This window comes from Idiotropiscis lumnitzeri, chromosome 11, assembly GCF_059441095.1.
Source record: "Idiotropiscis lumnitzeri isolate Australia: NSW breed Sydney's pygmy pipehorse chromosome 11, RoL_Ilum_1.0, whole genome shotgun sequence".
Classification (NCBI taxonomy): domain Eukaryota; kingdom Metazoa; phylum Chordata; class Actinopteri; order Syngnathiformes; family Syngnathidae; genus Idiotropiscis; species Idiotropiscis lumnitzeri.
In genome coordinates this window covers 7,631,883-7,653,724 of record NC_142401.1, presented here as the reverse complement: position 1 = coordinate 7,653,724, position 21,842 = coordinate 7,631,883, and the positions used below count along the sequence as shown (strand labels likewise).

At 42.6% G+C, this 21,842-nt stretch overlaps 2 protein-coding genes across 10 annotated transcripts in view; both read right to left on the bottom strand.

Moving 5' to 3' along the window:
• Nucleotides 1-441: 441 nt before the first annotated feature.
• ikbke (inhibitor of nuclear factor kappa B kinase subunit epsilon) lies at nt 442-7,855 on the bottom strand. 7 transcript variants are annotated; one of them, XM_088309469.1, is made up of 21 exons: nt 7,475-7,855; nt 7,085-7,180; nt 6,776-6,913; nt 6,569-6,698; nt 6,108-6,289; nt 5,476-5,636; nt 5,290-5,400; nt 4,964-5,143; nt 4,685-4,881; nt 4,524-4,582; nt 4,339-4,430; nt 4,131-4,232; nt 3,980-4,037; nt 3,573-3,685; nt 3,435-3,511; nt 3,325-3,364; nt 3,154-3,255; nt 2,764-2,860; nt 2,116-2,216; nt 1,972-2,043; nt 442-1,904 (listed from the first exon to the last, which is right to left on the bottom strand). In XM_088309469.1, exons 1-21 carry the CDS (start codon nt 7,508-7,510, stop codon nt 1,841-1,843), a joined length of 2,208 nt encoding a protein of 735 aa, XP_088165595.1. In that variant the 5' UTR covers nt 7,511-7,855; the 3' UTR covers nt 442-1,840. The 7 variants fall into 7 exon arrangements, 6 of the variants coding, with proteins under 6 accessions (XP_088165595.1, XP_088165598.1, XP_088165596.1 ...); XM_088309472.1 differs by having other exon boundaries at nt 7,085-7,176; XM_088309470.1 differs by having other exon boundaries at nt 7,520-7,855.
• A 429-nt stretch (nt 7,856-8,284) lies between these two features.
• The window catches only part of srgap2 (SLIT-ROBO Rho GTPase activating protein 2), a 54,978-nt gene continuing 41,420 nt past the window's right edge, over nt 8,285-21,842 (bottom strand). For 2 of the 3 annotated variants that reach the window (XM_088308184.1, XM_088308187.1), the window contains exons 5-23: nt 21,112-21,327; nt 20,870-20,998; nt 20,071-20,292; nt 19,901-20,002; nt 19,587-19,784; nt 19,398-19,482; nt 19,109-19,136; nt 18,831-18,861; nt 17,812-17,872; nt 17,534-17,611; nt 17,305-17,439; nt 17,099-17,204; nt 15,589-15,813; nt 13,149-13,228; nt 12,651-12,849; nt 12,011-12,148; nt 11,676-11,889; nt 11,485-11,595; nt 8,285-11,044 (exon numbers count right to left, since the gene is read on the bottom strand). In XM_088308184.1, the coding sequence (XP_088164310.1) occupies nt 10,484-11,044; nt 11,485-11,595; nt 11,676-11,889; nt 12,011-12,148; nt 12,651-12,849; nt 13,149-13,228; nt 15,589-15,813; nt 17,099-17,204; nt 17,305-17,439; nt 17,534-17,611; nt 17,812-17,872; nt 18,831-18,861; nt 19,109-19,136; nt 19,398-19,482; nt 19,587-19,784; nt 19,901-20,002; nt 20,071-20,292; nt 20,870-20,998; nt 21,112-21,327 (2,919 nt within the window). In that variant the 3' untranslated portion in view covers nt 8,285-10,483. The remainder of the gene's footprint in view (nt 11,045-11,484; nt 11,596-11,675; nt 11,890-12,010; nt 12,149-12,650; nt 12,850-13,148; nt 13,229-15,588; nt 15,814-17,098; nt 17,205-17,304; nt 17,440-17,533; nt 17,612-17,811; nt 17,873-18,830; nt 18,862-19,108; nt 19,137-19,397; nt 19,483-19,586; nt 19,785-19,900; nt 20,003-20,070; nt 20,293-20,869; nt 20,999-21,111; nt 21,328-21,842) is intronic. The other variant, XM_088308186.1, reaches the window with a different exon arrangement.

The window sequence follows — 21,842 nt, the reverse complement described above, 5'->3', positions numbered from 1 at the left end:
GTCACGAGCCCGCTCGTTCTTCGAAACCTACGCGCGCGCCCCCTCGAAAGCGACGAGGACGCGCTCGAATTCTCAACTCCAACATAAGTTCTCATTGTTGAATACTCAGCAGATTGTTAAATAATAACTCGACCAAAGAAAGACCTCTTTTCGTTCCCCAAACGTATTCAATGGGTTTATCACAAGAGTAAGCAAGAACAAAAGAAACTGTGACACCATGAGTGTATTTCGTATGCTACTAGTGTCTTGTAAATAGTTTTCAATAATTAACTACACCTGGTAGAGGGACCATGGTGACGTAAGAATGTTCAAATACAGCATTTATTTTTGCACAATAAATTCTTGAATTAGGATTATTGAACGAAAATGTACTTTAAATTAAACCCAATCATCACACAAAATAAAAAAAAAAAACTGGCAACAGAAAACATGATTTCCTGATTTATTATCAAAATGATAATACTCTTTATTACCATTACAAGGAGCCTGTAATCAATATGGTTCCATCCAAAACATGACTCTTCAGGTAAAAGGTGTTCATGTTCTATAATTGTATGCATTGCTGCACTCTTTCACTCTAAAAGAAAAAAAAATCCCAAATGCATATTGACATGGTATTTGTTTGACTGCCCTCTGTCTGTGTATCAGTAGATTTATCATGATGTCTGTGTGCGCATGTGCCTGCATGGTGGGAAGTTAAGTGCAAATATTTTCTCAATAGTCGTTTCTTCCTTACGGCTCTTTAATCATTTTTACTGCAAGCTCAATTTGTCCCCTACACTTGAAAACATCTGTAATTTCAACTCCTTGTCAAATTGGGCATGTGTTTTATTTTTTGGTCAACCTACGATATAGTCTATTAAGTAGACTAATATTAGAATATGAAGCAGGAGTACTGACTGCAGCAGATACATAACCTACATACGGCTGGTATCCCATAATTTCCCCCATGTATAAGCAGACTTGAACTCACAAACAAAAAAGGACATTTAAATATCCACAGACTAAGAGTGAAACTCAGACCTTTTGGCTGCACAAAACAGAGGCACATTAAACTTAACATTTCAGCACATAATGAGTCACCTTCACAGAGGCGTTGTTCCTGGAAACGTGAGGGGGCATTAAATATGTACTTGCTTTCACTTTTCTTATTGTATTGCACAGAATTAGTCCCCACAACAAAACTGAATAAAAGCTAGATATATGACAAATGTTTTAATAGGGTGCACTCAGCCATGCAAATTTGAAGCAGCTGAACTATAAAAAAAAAAAAAAAATAGAATTTCCCCTTTCTGAGTCAGGACTATTGTGTTTTTCTTGTGCAGATAATGCCAAAACAATAGCTAATAACTTGCTCCATGAAAACCACAACACGGGGGTCACACGAGAAAAGTATTTTTAAATTGAACCAACTGTGACTGAGAGGGACTTTGATTGATTTAATCACGGCGTGTGCCTGAAGTCCACAAAACAGCGTTTGACAGTGAGACGGAATACTTCCGCTTCTTCAGTAAGGCATGTAAGGATGTCTAAATGACCAATCTAGGGCTGGCAGTCGGGATAGAATTCCTACTCATGACTTTGAACGGGATCAGCAGTATAGAAAATTGATGGTTGGACGGATAAAATTCATTAATGAGGTTTGCATTGAAGTGCCCGCTGGCAAATGGCACACACCAAATGAATCCCTCAGTGTTGTTCTGTCCCCCAACTGTGAATCTTATCTCTTAATTGGTTCGCAATCTGCCGTCATCAGCTCCCTCTTGCAGCAGGCAGTCTTTGATAACGTCACAGCGGCCATCCAGCAAGTGTTCACCAGGCAATTAAAACAAGGCGCCTGTCACAGTGTGGCGGGCCGGCCCAAGCTCGGCCTCACAGCCACCGCGGAGTTCACTGCTTCCAGACTGCAGAAAAATAAAATAAGTATTACGAAATCAATCTGTTCATGAACACTTAAGTCGTTTTACCGACCTCTCAATAATGGTGTTGCTACACTGCAGTTCCCGGACCAGAATTTCCATTTCTTCCTTAAGGTGGTACATCCTAGAACCAAAGAAAGACGTGCCAGCATGCAAACTGTTTGCCATTCGCCTTTGCACACACGCACGAACAAACCTGGACACCATTTGCTCTTTATCCCTTAGTGGTATTTCCTGCTGCTGCTGCTGCTGTCCTGCTCTGCTGGGCTCTATTGTGACCAAGAGTCGGTCCAGAGTCTAAGGTGGACAGACGACATGTTGCGTTCAAACAAGTAAAAAAATATATATATATCTATATATATAACTGAAAAATAATGAAGTAAAAGCATTACAAAATTCAAGTCACACTTAAGAATAAAGTCACATGGGAAATGTAAACATGCAACATAATGAGGACTAATAAGGTTTTACTTTACGTTCCACAAATGCTCCAATTTAAGCGTATAGCACAAGAGGTGGTCCTATGGGAAAAAAATCAAAAGAACTACAAAGACTGGGGTCATTTTTTGCATTTAGTTTCTAATCTAACCACCGCCAGTATTCAACACTTAAAGGGGAGGACAACCCCAAAATTTCCAAAGCAAGAATATGGATTATGATGGCCCACTAGTCGTGTTTCGAATAGAACATATTCTTGTTAAGAATTTTTGGGGGTTGACATCCCCTTTAAATTTTTATCTTTTCAGTGTGGCCATAATAAACCTCTGCAATGACAAAATACTTTGTTCATGCATAACATGATTTCATCATTTAAAGTGACTATTAACCACAGTCTCCAGCTCACTTTGTTTTGGTGCTGCTCAGTTATCTCAAGGTCAGCCAACATGCCTGTGCAGAAGGAACTGAAGTCTTGAAGATGGTTCTGAATCTCGATTAAAATTCTGGAGATACAATAGGGACATATTAACTCTATTGCTTCCTTAAAGACCCTTTAAGTGCATTCAGAGATTTGTTTCGAGACTGACAACTACGAAATAACACAATTTTGGAGATCCAGCATTAAACTGTTTTTCACCATTTGTTTTTGGCGTGGCTAAAGCACGACCAAGTTACGCATTTGGCCCACAAATGAGTTTCCCCTCCACAATAATATAAACACTTTTTTTCACTTTACAGGGACTGTAAAGAGAAATGAATCTGAGCCAAAGTTTCTGTGCTTCAAACAGGATCTGACCTGCTCCATGTCGAAGTGGTGTCCAAGAGATCCTTATATTTTAGCACACAGTTTTCTCTGACGAGAGACTTAACCCGCTTGATGTGCGAGGACAGGTGGATTCTATTAAAGACGATGATAATCAGGTCATGCGATAAAATTCCATTGCAGCAGTGTACGTGTGAGACATACTTTTCAAACTTGTGGATTTGTTCATCATTATATAACAATTCTGCGGAGAAAATAAAAAGTTAGGTCGGGCAACACAATCATGAACGTAAAGTTAAAAGATGCAAACATACTGCCTGAGAGTCTGTCTTTACGGTAAAGCTGATGAATCGCCACAATCTTTTGAAGGAGCATCTGCATTTTCTGACAGCTGGGGGAGACAAGAGGTGAAAAGTCACACCACCATGAACTGGGAACTTCCTGCTTTGTACCTTCTGTCACTGTTCAGCGTCTCTGCAAGCTTGGCTTGCTCTATCTGCAAGTGATCCAGGCGGTTCTGAAATTCCCGAATGCCTGCAGCGTATCCAGGCAGGTGCTCATTGACCTACAAGGACGACAGCAGCAGCCGCACATTGTGATATCTTGAATGTATCACAATGCACTATTTCCGCAATGCGTTTTTATTTAAAAAAAAAAAAAGCACCAAAAGAAGAAAGGCCTATTAAGTAATAGATTAATTTCCAGCCAAATCAAAAATAGGATAGAACCTTAAACATATTTCCTTTTCTTTAAGTGGAAACTATTCAGATCATTTGCCGTGACCCAGTTTAAGCTAAACAGAATGTCCCGCTTCCGCGTTTACAGTTCAGCAAAGGCTAATCCTCCTGGCATCGCTTACCTGCTGCAACCTGTCACTCTTATCAGCTGCACCCAAGTTTTCTGAAGCGTGGCGATCTCTTTGTAATACGAAAGACACAGGAGGAGAAAGTTAGGACCAGGGCATTTTTTTTAAAATTCCCTTTATTTTGCATATGTGCAAGCAGACTCACAGAGTGAATATCCTGTGTTGTATGCCGAGGCAGGACTTGAGTCGAATGCTGATCTGCGCAATATTGTGCATAGCTTCCCCACATTCTCTGCGCAACCGCATCCTGAAATACAGAAAAAAAAAAAAGACAGAACAAAACAAAAGCCAATTTGATCGTGTGGTAGAACGATTGAGTGTGAAGTGAAAATAAGAACAAGAGTGCTCCTCACATGTAGCTGTAATATCCCTCCAGCAGCAGCTCTCTGTGTAAATGCAGCAGTTGTACTATCCGGAGATACTGGTGGACCACTCCAACTATTACCTGCAGTGACATTAATAAAATGGAACGTGATGACTTGTTTAATTATTTTTTTTTCCATGTAGCAACAATGGAATAAATGACAAAAGGCGCTACCTTGGTGAAGTTGTAGTCGGCCATGACATCGAACTTGGCTGGGATGATCGGCGCCTCTGCTACAGATGGGACATGGACACAAAAGTAATGTATAAATGGTACTGTCATTTGTGCCATAGACAATATTATAAGTACTGCAAATTAAAGTCTGTGCGTCGTACGTTCCCTGAAGGGTAAGCTGCCGTTTGCTTCTGTCCCGTGACTCAGCAGGATGAGAGGCCTTGCAGCTGTAGTGTGAGGGAGGTTGACCACCTTCATGCTGCCCTCTAGTGGAAGTTCATGGCCCAAGTAGAGCAGCTGTTGACGCTGGACATCAATTCCAGTCTGCATTGCCACCTCCTCAAAGAAACCAGACACTCTGGGTAGACGGATAAAACAAAGAAGACTTTACACAATACTTGTCTGCTTACAAACAAACTTTCCAAACTGTGTATACTCACGTGTCGTAATGATGTACGTAAACACAGTGTGGCATTGCCTGCTGGAGAGCAAACAGGTGCACTGGCTGTCGTTGCAGGATGTCTGTTGTGGCCGTGAAGAACTGGTCAAAGCCCCAACACCTCTCCTGGTCGGCCTCCAGTATACCGGCAAGTACAGGAACCAGATGCATCTTGAGACCCCTATGGAGAGTCCAAATTGACACGGCTGAGCAAGAGGAAATGCACGATAAAAATAATGTATCACACATAGCATCTTCAAACTATTTAGTCATACAAAATGTTTAAAAGACCAAATCAAGTTCCAATAGTCAAAAGACGTGACACACTGTGACAGTTGGCAGCTGTCCGGCAGGCATGAGCTCCACTCTATTGGTCCGTTATCGACCCGCTGCAATCCAGAAATGGCCCCCGTTGGTTTCTCTGTGGTGATTTTGTACCTGTACAACAAAATGCGAGCTAATAGTAACTTCAAGTGTTGCTCGTACAATTTAAAAGCACAGTAAAAGACATACATGGTGTGCTTGTCCCTGCGGGGGCCTCTGAATGGCATGAAGGGGAGAGACCCGGTGGCCGTGTGGTAAAAGGTCACGCCGATGCTCCACAGATCCACGCTCACGCCATATGACTTCTGGTGATGTGCACGGAGCACTACACGCTCGTACATGTCTGGGTGCTAAACACAAACACGCACAATTATACAAAATATATGGCTTGGAAGAAGTCAAATAAAAAATTCTGAATCATGTAACTAATTTTACAAGGGGCTTGTGGGTCTCACTAATTCAGTTAGAACAATTTCTGGTAGATTATTGGCTCAAGTACTCGGTTCACCTTGGATTATTCATTTTCAATTCTTATTTCTTATTTGAGAAAGTGCTTATGCTCCTGAGTAAACAGAAAATATTTTGCCGCCACTCAAAATATTGCCAGCCGGAAATGGCCAGTTCTGCATTTATGTGCCCCTTTATCAACTTCTTGTGTTGACCGATGGACGATTGAAAGTACATTAATCGTTTTAGCCACAAGAGGTCGCAAATGGTTCAAGTCACTTATGGATGAAAACTCCTTAAGCAATCATAGTAAAGCTTATTCCTGCGAGACACCAATAATCACACAAACAGTTCCTTTCATTGTGATTTCTTACCAGATATTCTTCAGTTCCGTAGATGGACATAAACTTCTCGTCATCCTCCAACTCTCTTGCCGCGCCAAAGTCAGTCAGCTTATAGACAGACTTGCCGTCCTCACCCGTCTGGCGCATGATGTTGCCTGGTTTAATGTCCCGGTGCACCACACCGTTCTCTCGTAGGTGGTTCATTCCCTGTACTAAAATAGAACAGAAGCGGGAAATTATTTGGAGGTAAATCCTCTCAAGGTCATTGCAGCCACTAATTTGGTTTCCCACTTTCACACCAAATGTGATTAGAAAAAATAAAAATAAAAAACTACAAGGTGATTAACATTGACGATGGCATAATTAGACTCTGTGAAGCATTTTTTCGATTTCCATTTTTTCAGAAAGGGGACAAGTACGGGAACGGATTGTATTTGACCTTTAAGAAACCAAGGTACATTAAACAACGTGCTTAATTAACTTCAACCTACCAACACATTGCAATACAGTGAGAAACTCCATCTCAGTCAGGCCAAAAGCATTTTCTGGCTCTTCGAGCAGGTTGAGTAAACTTCCCCCTGAGCAGAATTCCATGACGAGAACTTTCTGTTTAGACGGCAGCTGCAAAGGAGAAAGACTAGATCTGGCAAATTCAGTGATATTGTCAATTGTTGTCCCTGCATGAAATGGCATTTTACCTCCTCCACGGCGTAAAGCTTGACAATGTTCTTGTGGTTGAGCTTCCTCAGCATATCAAACTCCCTCATTTGAACCTCCTGAGTGCGGTTGTAGCTCGCCAAGTTGAACACCTTGACCGCGACCAACTCACCCGTACGCTAAACAACATTATACACACACAATAACAATAAAGGGGAAAAGGGTCGTCATTTTGATTGAGTATACGTACCAGTGTGATGTTTTCCAGCCGCATTGTGAGGAGCACAGATGTGTCGTGATTGTAGAGAAAGGAAACAATCACAGTTGTATTGGGAAAAATATGAGGTCACCTTATTTCGAGCCTTGTAGACGCTGGCAGTTGCCCCTTGACCCAGGACATCCTGTAAGGACCACAGGTAGCTGGGGGTGCTTGCTGTCATCTCTGACTTGATGGCAGAATAAAGTACATTTCAGAAAAATACACACAAACCTTAGTTGCCTATCGTTCAAATGAAATACATAGTAGCAAATAGTCAAACTGTGGAACACAAATAAAGACAGTTTTCCTTATTACCTAAACATGCAAATATGTAACTAAAAGCTTATTAGGAGGAGCTAACAAATATTTTTCTGGCCAGTGAAACAATACGATAAAAAGCGTAGTGCTCAGTAATATCAGCAGTTGTTAGAAGTCAGTTTGTGATATAAAAAAAGTGCCTTTATATCGGACTAGTTTTTACCTCCACATGTGGAAGTAAAAACTTCCGTAGCAGCATAAACCACACCTGAGGTTGAACGTCTTTACGATCGCTGCTGCTGTGGACTATTCTTCTCCTCTCCTTGATTTATGGAGTCCAAAACGTTTTGTATTTCGATTCATAACAGAGTTTGGAACCACATTCCAGCGTTTCGACCGACGGAGGAAGTGTGCTCTCGCTGCGGCAGGGGTTCAGTTTTGATTGCGGAAATGAAGCGGAATGCTTACGTGAACTACTTCAAGTGACACGATGCGCAAAATTTGCTCCTGGGAGAAGAGTCAACCCGTGGTGATGTGGATTTTAGCGGGCACGGTGACAAAGTTAACCAAATATATTTCCGCAAATAAAATAGCTTTGCCGAAGTGGGTCGTCACGTGACAATGTACTGCCATACAAGAAATTGGAAAGCATAGCAGCAATAAGCGGTGATAAAACGTACAATATATTCAGTATTACATTACTTGTGTATTTTAAATTGTTCAATTAATATGTCATCGTTTTCGAAATATTAAACGTTACCACAACAATATCCGGAAAATTCAGAAATTGGACGAGGTGTCTTCTGGGAGTTGTAGTCAATGGAAACCTCAATGTTGATGGCCAGTAACCAGCATTGGAACTGAATATCCTCTGGGCTGTTGTGCTACACATTGTATTTTCTTATGCTTTAATCAGCTACAGCGTAGAATCTACACTATGGATATTAAAAATGATTACTTTTGTCTGCACTTACAGGCTACTTGGAGGCTCAAAAACATGTCAGTTTGGGAACAAAGATGACACCAGTCAAAATTCATAGCAAGCAATGTTTATTTAAAAAAAGATCTACAACAATGACTACACATAGAATTATATAAGGCCTATTTGATTAAACCACCATTGATATTACTGTACAATATTGTACCAAAAAAGAAGAGTGTACCTCTGTAATGTACAACATTGTATATACAAAGTACATCTGAACACAGGATTCTCCAGTAATACAAAGACGACTATAAATAAATTTTACATTACAGTCTCTGTCTTGTTTTTATTTTCTTCTTAGTATTGTTTCCAAATGGACACAAATGCATATTTGACAAATCTGTTAAGTCACCCTCACACAGTTAGTCCACACGCAAAGCCAACTTTGTTCAAGTGCATGATTGAATTGAGATCAGACAAATGCACCAACCAACCACATCCATTTGTATGTTGTGTGTGCACAAGCACACAGTCAGTCCCTCCAGTTGTTGCGATGAGGTAAGAGCAACAGCAATACACAATCATGATAGAGACAAAGAAAACAAAACTAATCCACAAGTGTTAAGTGGGAGAGTGTGATGCAGTGACTCATACGCAGAAAAATATTTTGACCATTCTATGAATTGATATCCTTATCTAATTGACATACGTGTAAAAAGAGAATTCATTGGAACATTAAATGATGCTACACCGTCTAATAATAAATGGGTTCTTCTTTGGCCACCTTTGTAAGAGTGCTGTTGTTGCGTTTGACTAAAGGTTTTGTGACGATATTGCAAAATCCTGTGACTAAGAATACACAGGCGACCGACAACACATATTTGCCTTTTCATACCAGGGCCACTCTCATGTAATGGATTCACCCATCCATCCAAGCATGCTCACATAGCGGCACACACATGCACACAACCAGACGGCTACACGGTTCCACATTTGACCATAAAACAGTAACAGTGACAAAGTCAGAATAAAAGGGTGCCTAAGAAGTAATTGGATGAGGTGGTTGGTTGTGCTCTAAACTCTCTTAAAAGCCCTCTGCACCATGCTTCCAGTTGCCCTAATGATTAATAAACATACATGAACACCATTAGAATAATTAAACGTTTTACTGCAAAGTGTGAAGGATAATTATATTAGCAAGCTGTCTTTTTTTTTTTTGGAGTTACCCTCTCGAGACATAAAAAAATGTCAGCCAACGAGTCATTGTAAGCTGCTGTCAAATGGCCACAGCATGCAACCTGAAAGGTGTTTAGCTGCCACAAAACACCACACACACACACATCTGTGGAGAACATGTGTGTGCACAGTCCAACATTAGAAAGGAAAAAAAATGCTGGCTTTCAGTGGTCCCCTACACATAGAAGAGCTGCAGGAGAAAAGCAGCATAATGCCTCAAATTACCAGCGTTCTATTATTATTCTTATTGCTTTATTTAGGGCTGAGGAACCTTTTCAATATCAGTGGCCATCCCTGACAGCCAGATTAAATTTGTGAAAGAAAATGGATTCGATCAGCCACCCAAAAAAGAAAAAAATTTATATATATACTGGATATCATTAATGATTTTTCGAACTTTTTGTTCGAGTCTTTCCGAGATTTTTTTTGTTTGTTGCCAAATCAAATGCTCGTGGTTCCCCACCCAATTTAGTATTTCTCTTAGCTACATTTTACTCGACCGAGACTGGAACAAGAGATAAAGCCCTCACTCACTCACACTGATATTTGGCGCAATCTTAAAAAAAACAGAAGTTCAGCTCCAGTCTTCCATGTGAAGCAGCAAGACAGTGTTTCATTTCAAGAGCGCTACAAACTATTCACAGTCTCTCCTTAGGAATCAAACAATCCCTTTTGATAGTTACAGGATCTTAAAAATGATTCAAGGAAAAAAAAAAAAAGTACAGTGTTTTGTTTTTCTTCCTCGTGTGAATCTGTGAAGGAGAGCAACACTTTAGCCCACCTCCGCCTAAAAAAAATTTAGTATATGAAAAGCTGCAGGTGCCCATTGGTCAGCACGTCTGACCTGTTCCCTCGTGAAAGACTTGCAAATCTTCCCATGCTGCCATCATTAAAAAAGTTGCCTGCCATGCAACTTTGTGACACTCGAAAATCAATTGTGATGTCTGACTGCTACAGTGTGTAGCGGGTTAGCAAGTATGTACTTTGTGTATAACAAACTAAGTGCTTCCGACACCTGCGCGAAGACCTGCATTAGGATCAGATTTGATTTGGGCTAAGAGCGAGGAGATGCTAAGCCGGGCAGGATTTGTCATTAGACTGCGAAGACGGTGGTGGTGGAGGCGCGTGAGGGAGGGAGTGTGAGTGCCCCGGTGGCGGCGGTGTCGGCGGGACAGTGGATGTTGGGGAACCCATAGCCGGACTGCCACTCCCTCCGCCGCTTTTCGGGAAAACCACTGGCTTGGGCCTCGTTGCCGGGGGACGCAGCTCTCTGAAGGAAGGAACCGACGAGGAAAGAGAGGTAGAGGACAGGGACGGCGACGTGGCGGAGGGAAGGGGGCTCCTCGGCTGGCTTTTGGTAGCTCGGAAGGAGGAGGGCACGTCGCTGGCGGAGGAGGCGCTGCGCTGAAGTGGGTGGGCGTGTGAGGAGCCCCCCTCGCTGTCCCGCAACAGGCGGGAGTGGAGCGGGCTGGAGGGTTCCGACGCACCTCCTCCGCCACCACCGCCGCCGCTGCTCACGCCTTTCAGCTGCTCCAGTGTGTCCAGGACCACATCGGGGGTGTGTTTGGAGGTGCTCTGTCGCTCCAACTCCCTGAGCTCATTCAGGGCGCAGCTCATTGCTGCCTCGATGTCCTGCAACAAAGAGGAAAGAAGCATTAGCTGAATTGAGAAAAAGCTTTGTTACAAAGAAAGCTCAAGTATAAACGAGTATTAATCGTTTTTTAAGCTTTTTAAATATGGCATACCTACGAGACCAGACCATGTAGTATTTTTCCCACCTTTGAGTCATGACACATATTTTACTCAGGAAGGGCTTAATGTTAAATAACGGCAGCACAATTTTATAATGCCATTAATACTAGTGCCAGTAGTAATGCGTTGTCAACCAGTGAAGTTTTGCCTCAATAATAATAATAATAATAAAATCCATAATATAGATTAAATTCTAATATAATTTGAATGATATTTACTAACGCCACTTTAAATGTGAGCGACATTATGTAGTGGAATGGAGAGACAGCGCCACCTGCTGGGGAAATGATTCTAAATTCAGCACTGAGAATGAGCAGTACCTGAGAGCTGTGATCCACCTGGGCTATGACCTCGGGCTCCAGAGGTCTATGGTTGCTGAAGCTCTTGGAGCGCCCAGCTGGAGTTGATTTGCGCAGCTGAGGGCTTTCCACCTAGGTATTCGTTAAGGAATTATGAATTCAACACATCGTTGGCTTCAATTTGAAACCTCTGAATCTTCAAGTCACAGTACCTTGGTCTTCAGCGAGGAATGCCGTGTGATGGAATTGAGAATGCTGTGAGCGCTAACTGGCCGTTTGTCCGCAGACTCCTTCACCAGAGCGCTGCCTACAGGAAGCGATGCAGTCCTTACACCACCCACACCGCCTCCACTGGCCCCAGGAGTGTCACTGTCTGAGCTCCGGAACGTTCTTCTGATGCTCCCAGACTCCGGACGTTTCCTCATCCTGAGTGAGAGAATTATTGAGTCGCTTTTTTTTAATGAGTGTTGTGTTCACATTTGTCGGGTATGGTTGGTTTAAAAGGTTCAACTGCAGTTAAGATGTACAATTTGCATGTGAGACTCACTTGTTGAGGTTGGCCAGGTAGATGTCAGCCACATGAGCACCTGTAGGAGATGCAGCGCTGCCTCGAGTGGAAACCCTTTCCTCCAGCTGGTCCCGGGTGTCCACATCGGATTTTGGGCTTCCTCGGCCACCATCGGTCCTAAAATAATCAAATATGTTCCCTCTTTGCACTTTGAATGAGAGATTGTTTAATCATTCACTGCCATCCCAGGTGGTTTTGGCTTCTATATCCGTCAATGGCAGTGAATGAGATTTAAATTCACGAGCGAACAAAATCGTTTTTTTTTTCTTTCACAATATGCGGACGACTAAACATTTCCCCTTGAAACCGCACTGAACGCTAAACTGCAATGCAGCTCGCTACAACTGGAATTTCCCTCTATGAGGCAGGCGGTCAAAACTGTACTTGTCATCTCTGCTCTACATACAGGTGAACTCTCCCGACCGCAAACAGATATAAACATACAGTATGAGGCCACATGAATGGTTTCAGGTAAACAGAAGTTGAACAGTAATGATATTTTCCTGGCTGACAGCACAATGGGGATTTCCACACGGCAGTTGACAAACGCCGGAATGCTCTTGCAGGAAATGTTCTGAAGCACGTAGTGTATCAAGCATAGTGAGTGTACACATCTTACATGTCTTGGACCACAATATACTGATGCGGCACCAATCCATCCACTCCATTGTGTCGCCCCTCCCACCAGTCATCAGACGCTCGCTGATACAGAAGCAATGAGGCGCCCTTCTTGAATGACAGCTCGCGACTGGTCCGGCCAGAATAGTCGAACCGAGCAATGGCTTCAACTGGGTCAGACTCTGAAACAGCCAAGGTGCCTGATGTTGAGGACGGCGGACAGAGACAGGAAGCGACAGAGTGGGTGGCGCAAAACAAGACGTGAGAGAGGGAGAGAGGAGGAGGAGGGAAGCCAGAGCGATGCAGTTAGTGCTGCTGTTTGGTGATGGCACACGTTGCAAAAAATTCACAAAACAGCAAAATCAGGCAGCAGGATGTGAGCTGGTTGAAAAGCTTTCAGCCACGAAATGCTAGAAGAGATCTCAAGAGCTGGTGCCAGGAGTAATTGTACTTAATAAAAGTTTCTTGATGTAGGCTTTTAAACATATTTGTTACGCACCATCTTCACTGTTGTGGCTGACAGACACGGTGTTGGGCGCCGGCTCTTGCACAAGTGGGGGATCGCAGTGCGGATTGTCACTAGAATGGACAAAAAGACAGCGTTAAGACTTCCTATCTCGCAAGACGTAATATCGAATCATTATTTTTTTCAGTATTTATTTAATTAGTGCCACTGGGGGGTTGACATCGTACCATGGACTTCCTAACCAAATTCCAAACGTACTATTTTTAATATGTATCGCCAATATACCAGGTATTTCATTTTTTATATTCATCACTGCATGTATAAATGATCCACTATGTGAACGCAACGGCAAAGTGTTTGAAGCAAACAACAAAATAATCCAAAAACTGCTCAACAAGAAACTTAACATTATGCGCAACAACTTTTTGTAATTTTCACTCATGCTCAAAAAGTTATTATGGAGGTAGAATGTCCTGCATATTACAAATTTGCAAACAAATATTAGATCTACTCATGTTCTAGTACTGTAGAGGGCAGTATAAGACCCAGTGTAAACATAAGACACGTCTGCCATCTAGTGGTGATTAGTTGTATTACAACAAAAACACTGTACAGTCAATCTCTGTACAGTCAATCTCTGCATATTTGCAGTTCGAACCTCGGGCCGCCAGTTACCCGACCCAACTGTAAGGTGTAATCCAATCAGCTTTTTCAGAAGGAAATGAAGCACCTAAAAATAAATAAATGTGACGATCATAAAACCTTACAGGCATTCAAGCCTTTTGTTTCTTAATACAGACCTGGTGAAAACTGTTTTCTATTGCCTGCAAATAGTCCGGCTCTCAATCCAATTTTGTATCTTTGGAGGAAGTTGAAGGAAATAGTCCATCTTTTGTGGTTCTTAAAATCAAAAAATCCCCATTTAAAATGCATTAGCTTTGCGTCACGTGCGTGCTCCGTTTTTTTTTTCCTACAAATTCCGACAGCTGAATGAGAAACTCAGACTGGTGATTCCATAAATTTTGTTTTCATAGTCGACAGGATTTAAACTGCTGTGCTCCAGTCATCCTGTGACGCCACCACATCTTTGTAACATCGTTGATTCTGCGTGAGTCAGCGTCCTGACCTCAGACGCTCTTGCAGTGGGGAAAAAAAGGCCACTATTACAAAAATGCCACATTTGGAATGTGCATGATAGCTTATCTGTACTTCAACAAGCTGCACATTTTGTTCTTTGAAGGATTTTCAATCTGCTGATATGGGGCTGCTATTATGGACTCATTAAATCGCTGCGCATTCAGCATTTTTGTGACAGAACAAAATATGAGTGAGTCGTGAGAAATCTCAGTTCTTATTGCGCTCCAACAGCCAAATATCCTCAATTTCCATAAAAAAAGTGACATTTAGAAACTATGCTACAATTCAGGTAATGCCTTGAAATCACAAATCGGAATTAGAGAACTACACACCTAATTTACTAATTCAGTTGCTGTGGTTGTCTTGTGCATTAAAACTAATTTGACCTCTGTATGAATGTGTCTGGATGTGCATGTGAGCCGCTGCGGTCAGGCGCTACTTTAATCTCTTCTCTTGTGATGGCGGGTAAGCTGATCCTCGTGGCCCTTCCGACCCAGCACAACGAAGAAATACCTTTTAAGTACTTAATCATGATTTGCATTATTTGAATTAGTGTCTCATCAGTGTGTTGAGTGAGGCGAGTTTTCACTAAATTAATACCTGCCATTCTAATTCAGTTTGGAATTGAACTCACACCAGAAAAATAATCAGGGTTCACTGATAAAGTTATATTTTTTTGTTTCCTATCACACAATTCACAAGTAGTGCAATATCCCAACTGGTGCATTTGCACTCGACCCTGCATGTCTAATTTTCTTGCGAAACCTCTGATTAAGCTCGCAAATCTACCATACCTGTTCTTATGCATGCTGCCTGGGCTCCACCTTCTCCTTTCGAAAAGTGATGAAGTGACTTCACTGAGTTGAATATGAAGACAAAACTAGATAGTAGACACACTGCAGAAGCTTGGCTGAGCCATTTCCAAAATGGCTGCCACGTCAAGTTCCCCTTGAAGGCAGGAGCCGCTCCGAGCCGGACAGGACATGACGTCGGCTTTAACAGCGATTCAGTTTAAACATTATTGGCTGGGGGCGGTGCAATTCAGTGCCCCATGGGTGAGAATTGAATGAGGACCGCCTGCGCATGTCACATATTAACTACAGTGTAGCAACGTTCTGTGTGCCCAAACCACACATTGTTTGAAACTCCAGAGATAAACAAATCAAATTTCCTCATCAATAACTACACTATCCTGCTCACCTAAAAACAGATGTACATATATTTGAAAGTATTTTTATTATAATATTTCATCATTTAATTTTTGTCCCCTTCACTGCGACTCAGCTGGGCGGTAGGTTGGCGCTCTAGCGCCCTCTATTGATGAGCCTCCACTGACCAGAAGTCATCTCCAGCTCCAGGGATGATGTAGATGGGGCCCTGCAGGTCCTGCAGTCTTGGGAAGATGACGTCGTGGTGGATGATGATAGTTTTAATGAGTTCATTGACGTGGGCCTGGCAGGAGACCTGGTCGTGACCTTCCGGGACAGACATCAGGGTGGGGCCAAAACAGATGGCAAGGTTGTAAGGGTCCATCATGTTGTCCTCACTGTACTGGGACAAGCTAGGTGGAGGAGAAACACGAGATTCATTTCATTTTATAATCGTCCATTATACTCATTTCATCCTTTCATTCTATAATGCTTGTCCTATAGGGTTGCTGACGGAGTTAGTGGCCAAGTACACCTGGACTGGTTTCCAACCAATCACAGATGAGGCATTAGATCATGTGAAATATCTGAAAGCAAGCCGTGTGTGTCAATCTGCATTTCATCGACAAGCAAGTAGTTGGAGCGTGTGAGAAGAAGCAGAGTCATTTGGGAGACTGTAAATCAGCCACGGCCAACGAAGATGCTCCTCTTTCTGGCTCCACAAGACAAGTGTGTTTACTAAGTATGGCTCACGTTTTAGGTGTCCATTTAGTTTCACTCCCTTTACAATGTGATGTGATCGGTAGATTTTTTATTTCAAATGGTGCATTGGAAAAGAGCAAAGCGTAAGCATCTCTGTGGCTCCGAATGATCCTATGGCTGACAGAGGAAGGAGGTCTCCCTTGTGACTTTCACAGTTTGGCTTTGCAGTGAATGCAAGCCTGCATAGCTCATCAAGACACTGAATATGATACCAGGCTATAAATCAACCAGAGAAGCGGGGAAATCTTTTTTCCAAGAACCGAACGAAACTCCAATAAGGGTCTGTTTTGGCCTTTTCAGGATCTTTACCTCATCTCAGCCATCATGAGATTTTTCATTGATTTTTTTTTTTTTTAAGAGTATTTTACCTTTTAATGGTGTGTGTACACAGAATTTGCTTGAGGAAAGCTGCTGATGTCAGCAAAAAAGAAAAAAATACATTGATCTGGGAGTACTCAAGGGAAGGAATAAAATGTACCAACACAATCTAAAAACAATGTAACACATTGCACTGTACTGACACATTTTTTTTTTGGCACTTGCCATACTAAATAGGTGTCTAAAATGGTTTGCGCCCCTTTTAGATCTAAATATGGAAACCAAAACATTAGTCTTGGTATAATACTGTAACATATACCTCTCTAAAAGTCAAAACTGAGCATTGTTAACATTTTCTCAGAGGGCTGCAAACAGAAAAATTGAAAGATGCGGAGGCCACCTTAACATTTTAAACACACACATCCAATAGGGTTGCAGGCATTGTCATTTTTCTTTTTAATATATATATTGCGGACCGCCATAAAATGGACGGTGGGCCACAAATGGCCCTCAGACTGTGGTTTGGACACCACTGATGTAGCTGTTTTCTTTCACTGAATCTCATAAGAAAGAAGAGTGCGTTTGTGTGCGTGCGTGCGTGTCCGTCCTGCTACTCACTGGTTGAGGAAGGCAAACAAGTATCTCATGATGATGAGCGTTTCGCTTGGCAAAGACTGCAGCCCTTTCTTAATATGGACAGCGCGCTCCTGGAGGCTCTCCATTGCTGAAACGTAACGGTGACGACACCCAGGAGATTAGTCACACAATACAGAGTCTGAAAAACAAACCAAGTACACAAAGAGATTGGCGGCGGTGACTCTTACAGACACAGGATATGAGGTCATGGAACACTTCCTTGGGAAAAAGGGCCTGGTCCAGCCCTCTGAAGTAGAGCTTGAGGACACCAGCAATTGAGTCCATGTCATGATCATTCTGGTCTCCTGCGAGTGGGTCTTCGCCTTTGCACAAGATGCAAAAAAAACAAAACAAAGTGGTAAGATGTGTGCGTGTTGGTGAAAGGAGGCTCATATTTTCAGTGAAATGCAGTCCTACCTCGCTCAAATGCATTCTTGATGTCATTGACCTCCACCTGAGAGCCCGATACTCGGAAAATGCCCTCATGCTGCAGACCTAGACAGCCGTAACCACACAGTTGCTTTTATGACATCAATTTTTCATGCTCAGGATTGGCACGCCGTGTATTGGATATGTAGTTTGTTCATTCAGAGACTACTCGGGTCAGAACCGGTCACATGACACAACAATGCAACCAATCAGCGCACAGTAAAGGCTGGCGCTAAACCTATCCCTTGACGGAAGAATTTCCTCACCATGGCGACTGATGAAACGGATGCAGCTCTCAACCATGAGCGGAATGGCTTCACCGGCAGCCTAAAATCGGTGGAGAGCATTATTTGAATGTGTAATTATAACAAATGATAGATGTGAAAAAGGATGTTGCCAAGGACAGGAAAACAACTGCAGCCGTGTTATCAGGAGGACTACCGCACACGTCGGCTGCACATGCATCAGAGCACACGTTTAGGAGGAAGGAGTGCCAGACATGGGGAGGGGAGAGGCCGCTGTTGCTAGGAGACTACACTTTTCCTTTTTGTTTTGAATTTTCCAGAAACCTAACGTTGGGTATCATGGGGAATATATATATTATTAATTAAAATAGCTGATAATTAAATAAATAAATAAATAAACAAATAAATAAATAAATAAATTATAAATTATATATATATATATATATAAAATAAATAAAATAAAAATATACATGGGCAAAATCTAGCACAACAAAAAATGTCACAAAAAACAATAAGCTCATCTCAATTTATTAATAAATCTTTTGTGAAATCTGGACCTGTTTAGTTGAACACAAAGCTGAGAAAATGACTTATTCTATTGTATGAATGGTAACACTTTCAAATCATAGTTCTGCTTGTCACTCTATTTTCCTGGCATAGATAGATGAACAGAGATCAATTTGTAATTATCAAATAAGTTGCAGATGATTCACCACGGCAACCTCAATCTCCCACGGCTCTCTCGTGTGTCACAGCACCCTGGTTCGAAATTACTGCGGTACTGTATATGATCATAGAATTGTTATTTTGTATTTTTCTTTAACAGAATGAGAGTTGTTGCCACAAGGGGGCGCCTCAAACATTAGGTCCTATTTGTAATTTCTTTGTCATACTGCACCAGGGAGACCATTAGATTGCACTAATTCCATAGCCGAAACACATCTGTGCATGCTTCCAAATATGCCCTTGCATCTTACGGGTGGCAACGGTGGGAAAATGTGCTCAAAACAAAACTACGCACTCACACGACAGATAATTACCTGTTTCCGTACTGCAGAGTTTCTCCGTCCACTATGCACACAGAGAGAGAGAGAAACAGCACTCTGTCATTAAGTCGCCAGAGTGCCTATTTTTACGCACACAAACTCTGGTAACGCTCTATTTGTTCACACAGACACATATGCTGAGAATATCTTTAAACAGTGCCGGGGAAAATAATACCCCTGAGTGCCAAGAAATTAAGAAAACCTTACTTTGGCATACGTAGCGAGATAGTGTGTGTGTGTGTTTTTGTACTTCCTTCCTTCACCACACGTACCTGGCAAGGCAACAGTCGGTCTTCTGACCTAAGGGGGGAAGAGACAGGACAAGTGTGGACGTCGGAGAGTAAAAAGACACTCACAGCAGAATAGAAGCGTACACATACAAAGGCTTTTCCTGCTCGCTTACGGAAATGCGGACATTTCCTGAGGAAGACCCCCCCCAATCGTCAAACCAACCTCCCACCCTCCTCACCGCTCACTCCAGGACATCTGTGTCCACATATGGTCGCAGTCACCGTGACCTCCACATACAGTACACGTCTAAACGGTATGAAGGACACTCACTCTCTCCTATGGTCTTTTGGATGAGGTCATGCTTGGCCTCGAGCTTGGTGATCAGGTTCCTGCCTTCAAGAAACTCCTTCAGCTTCTACAAAACACAGAATGTGTCGTTCAGGTGCGTGCAAAAGTGCAGTAAACCACAGCGCTCTTTAAACTAATCCAACTAATTGATTATTCAAACCTGCCACTGACCGTAAAGTAGAACTGTTCAGTTTCCTGCTGGTTGGCCCGCCTCTTGGCAAGGCTGGGCTTGCTGAGATAGGATTCGCTGAACGTCGACTTGACGGACTCCATGCTGTTGCTGTGGTGGAAGCAATCCGACACATCATAGTCCTCCACTGTCACCATGTCTTGGATGGTGGACAGGGTGGCCTCCATGGTCTTCTTCACCTAATGAGCACCAGAGTTTATAAAAAAAAAAAAAAAAAAAAAAAAAAAAAGCTAGGCGAGTCATGTAAAAGACACGTTATAATGATCAAGGGGAAAATTATAAAACATCTCTTAACCTCTTCGTTCTCTATTTTGAGTGTAGAGAGTCGGGACTGAAGCTGCTGACACCTCTGGAGAAGCTCACTTTCCAGCGGCTGCTGCGCACACATGACGCCCATCTATGCAACGCACAAACACAGGTTGTCGTTTCAAGTGCCATGCATGATAATACTGAGAAGCCACATACCGTGTCGCCCATATGCGACTGGAAGTCAAAGCGAGCTGGAGGGCAGAAGACATTGTTGTAGGTCTCCATCAGCTTCTGTTTGTCTCCGTTGGGCTCCAGACTTTCAGCGGCACCCTCCAGTGTCTCCAGACCAGTGTGCTTGGACACCTCTACATTCTGTTCTGCTGACAAGTAGGTCCTCAGGGCACGGTGGAGGCTGGCATGGTAGCCCAGATCACAGCACTGTAAAAACACGACGACCATTCTGGTGTGAAATCACTTAACTGGGTCTGGCCATTTAATTTAGTTTCAGGTCTTAGATAGATCAACAATCCATTTTTACATGATCAACAACATTCTAAAACTAATTCCTAATTAAAATTTAACCTGTTCCACTCAAAACATATTGGTGACGTGCGCCATATCAAATATTTACAAGTAAAACAGAATTTCAGTAAGCAGCCAAACTTGCTGTCCACCGACGAGAGAATGTGAGCAATCTTCTTTAGTGGAGAGTCTCACGCACACCTCTCGACGGGTTTGTTCCAGTAAAATCCTAAATAGTGGGTGTTAAAATGCACGCAAACGAGTTCTGTATTGCATGCTCACTCACGCTTAATTTAGACACAGCTCTGATGGTTATCACGACGGAATGTCTTGGTGATGGAATTGGAAGTGTTAGTGGAAAAGGCGAACTTTTACATTGTGCTTAAAATTTATGATAGAACACCTGAAAATTTTCCCTGGGAGAGGCCAGCACAATAATGACGGTGCACTTAAAAGATCCAATCGCACAGAAATGCGTCTTTTCATAACTCACGTCAATGATATCAGAGAGGTCATGGATGTAATACTTGAAGACGCAGCCGTTGGTGGCCTCCAGGGCAAGGAGGTACTCATTCCGGGCTTTGATGGCCTTCAATTTGTTCTCTGTGTACTTTGCTTGTCTCTGAGAATAAGATAGGAAAAGCGAACTGTTGAATACTCAAGTCAGTTCTTTTCAAAAATCTTTCATGAGGAACACGCATCAGGTCGGCTCCACCACCTAGCGTCCCCACTCACCTTCTCCTTCATCTTTTCGATTTTTTTCACACTAGAGCGCCGGATGGGTTTGTCGTCAGCCTTTATGCTCGCAAGGGTGTCTGGCGAGCGTGGCGTCTGTCGGTCGTCTTGGCGACTGGAGCGTCCCATCTGCTTCTCCTCCTGCTTCTCCGCCTCCTTCAGCTTGGACTCTGCGTTGATGCTGTCGGTGTTGTACATGTGGTACGTCTTCATCACCTGGGAACATGACATTTGCGTCATGGTTTTTCCACTCTGTGGCTTTGGTTTTGCATTCCGCAGTTTTCATAGAAAGAGTCACACACTCGTTTTACCAGCTAAGTGGTCAAGCACATTTTGTTACGTCAAGCTGGGTCAGCCCTTGTTGGGCGACCAGCGCTCCACTGTTCTGATTTAAACTCCCAAGAGTGCTTTGCATGTGCATGTCATTTTAAACCGGATTTATTTAGAACTCCTTGCAAAGTATAATTGGCGGGTTGAACTTTGGGCCCACACAAACATGCACGCACATACACAAAAACGAGGACATCAGTGACTTGACATGAGCAACCAATGTTGTGTTGCGTCTTACAGCGTGAGACCACTAAAATAACAAAAAATACTTGATGGAATCCAATCATGAATCTACTAGCCGTTTGTATGAATAAATTAAGCGAAATCAGCATTTCTGGTCCAGTTTTTTTGTTGTGCTTCAGGGCACAAATTCAGCCTAGTAACAAGCGGCTGCTCTAAAA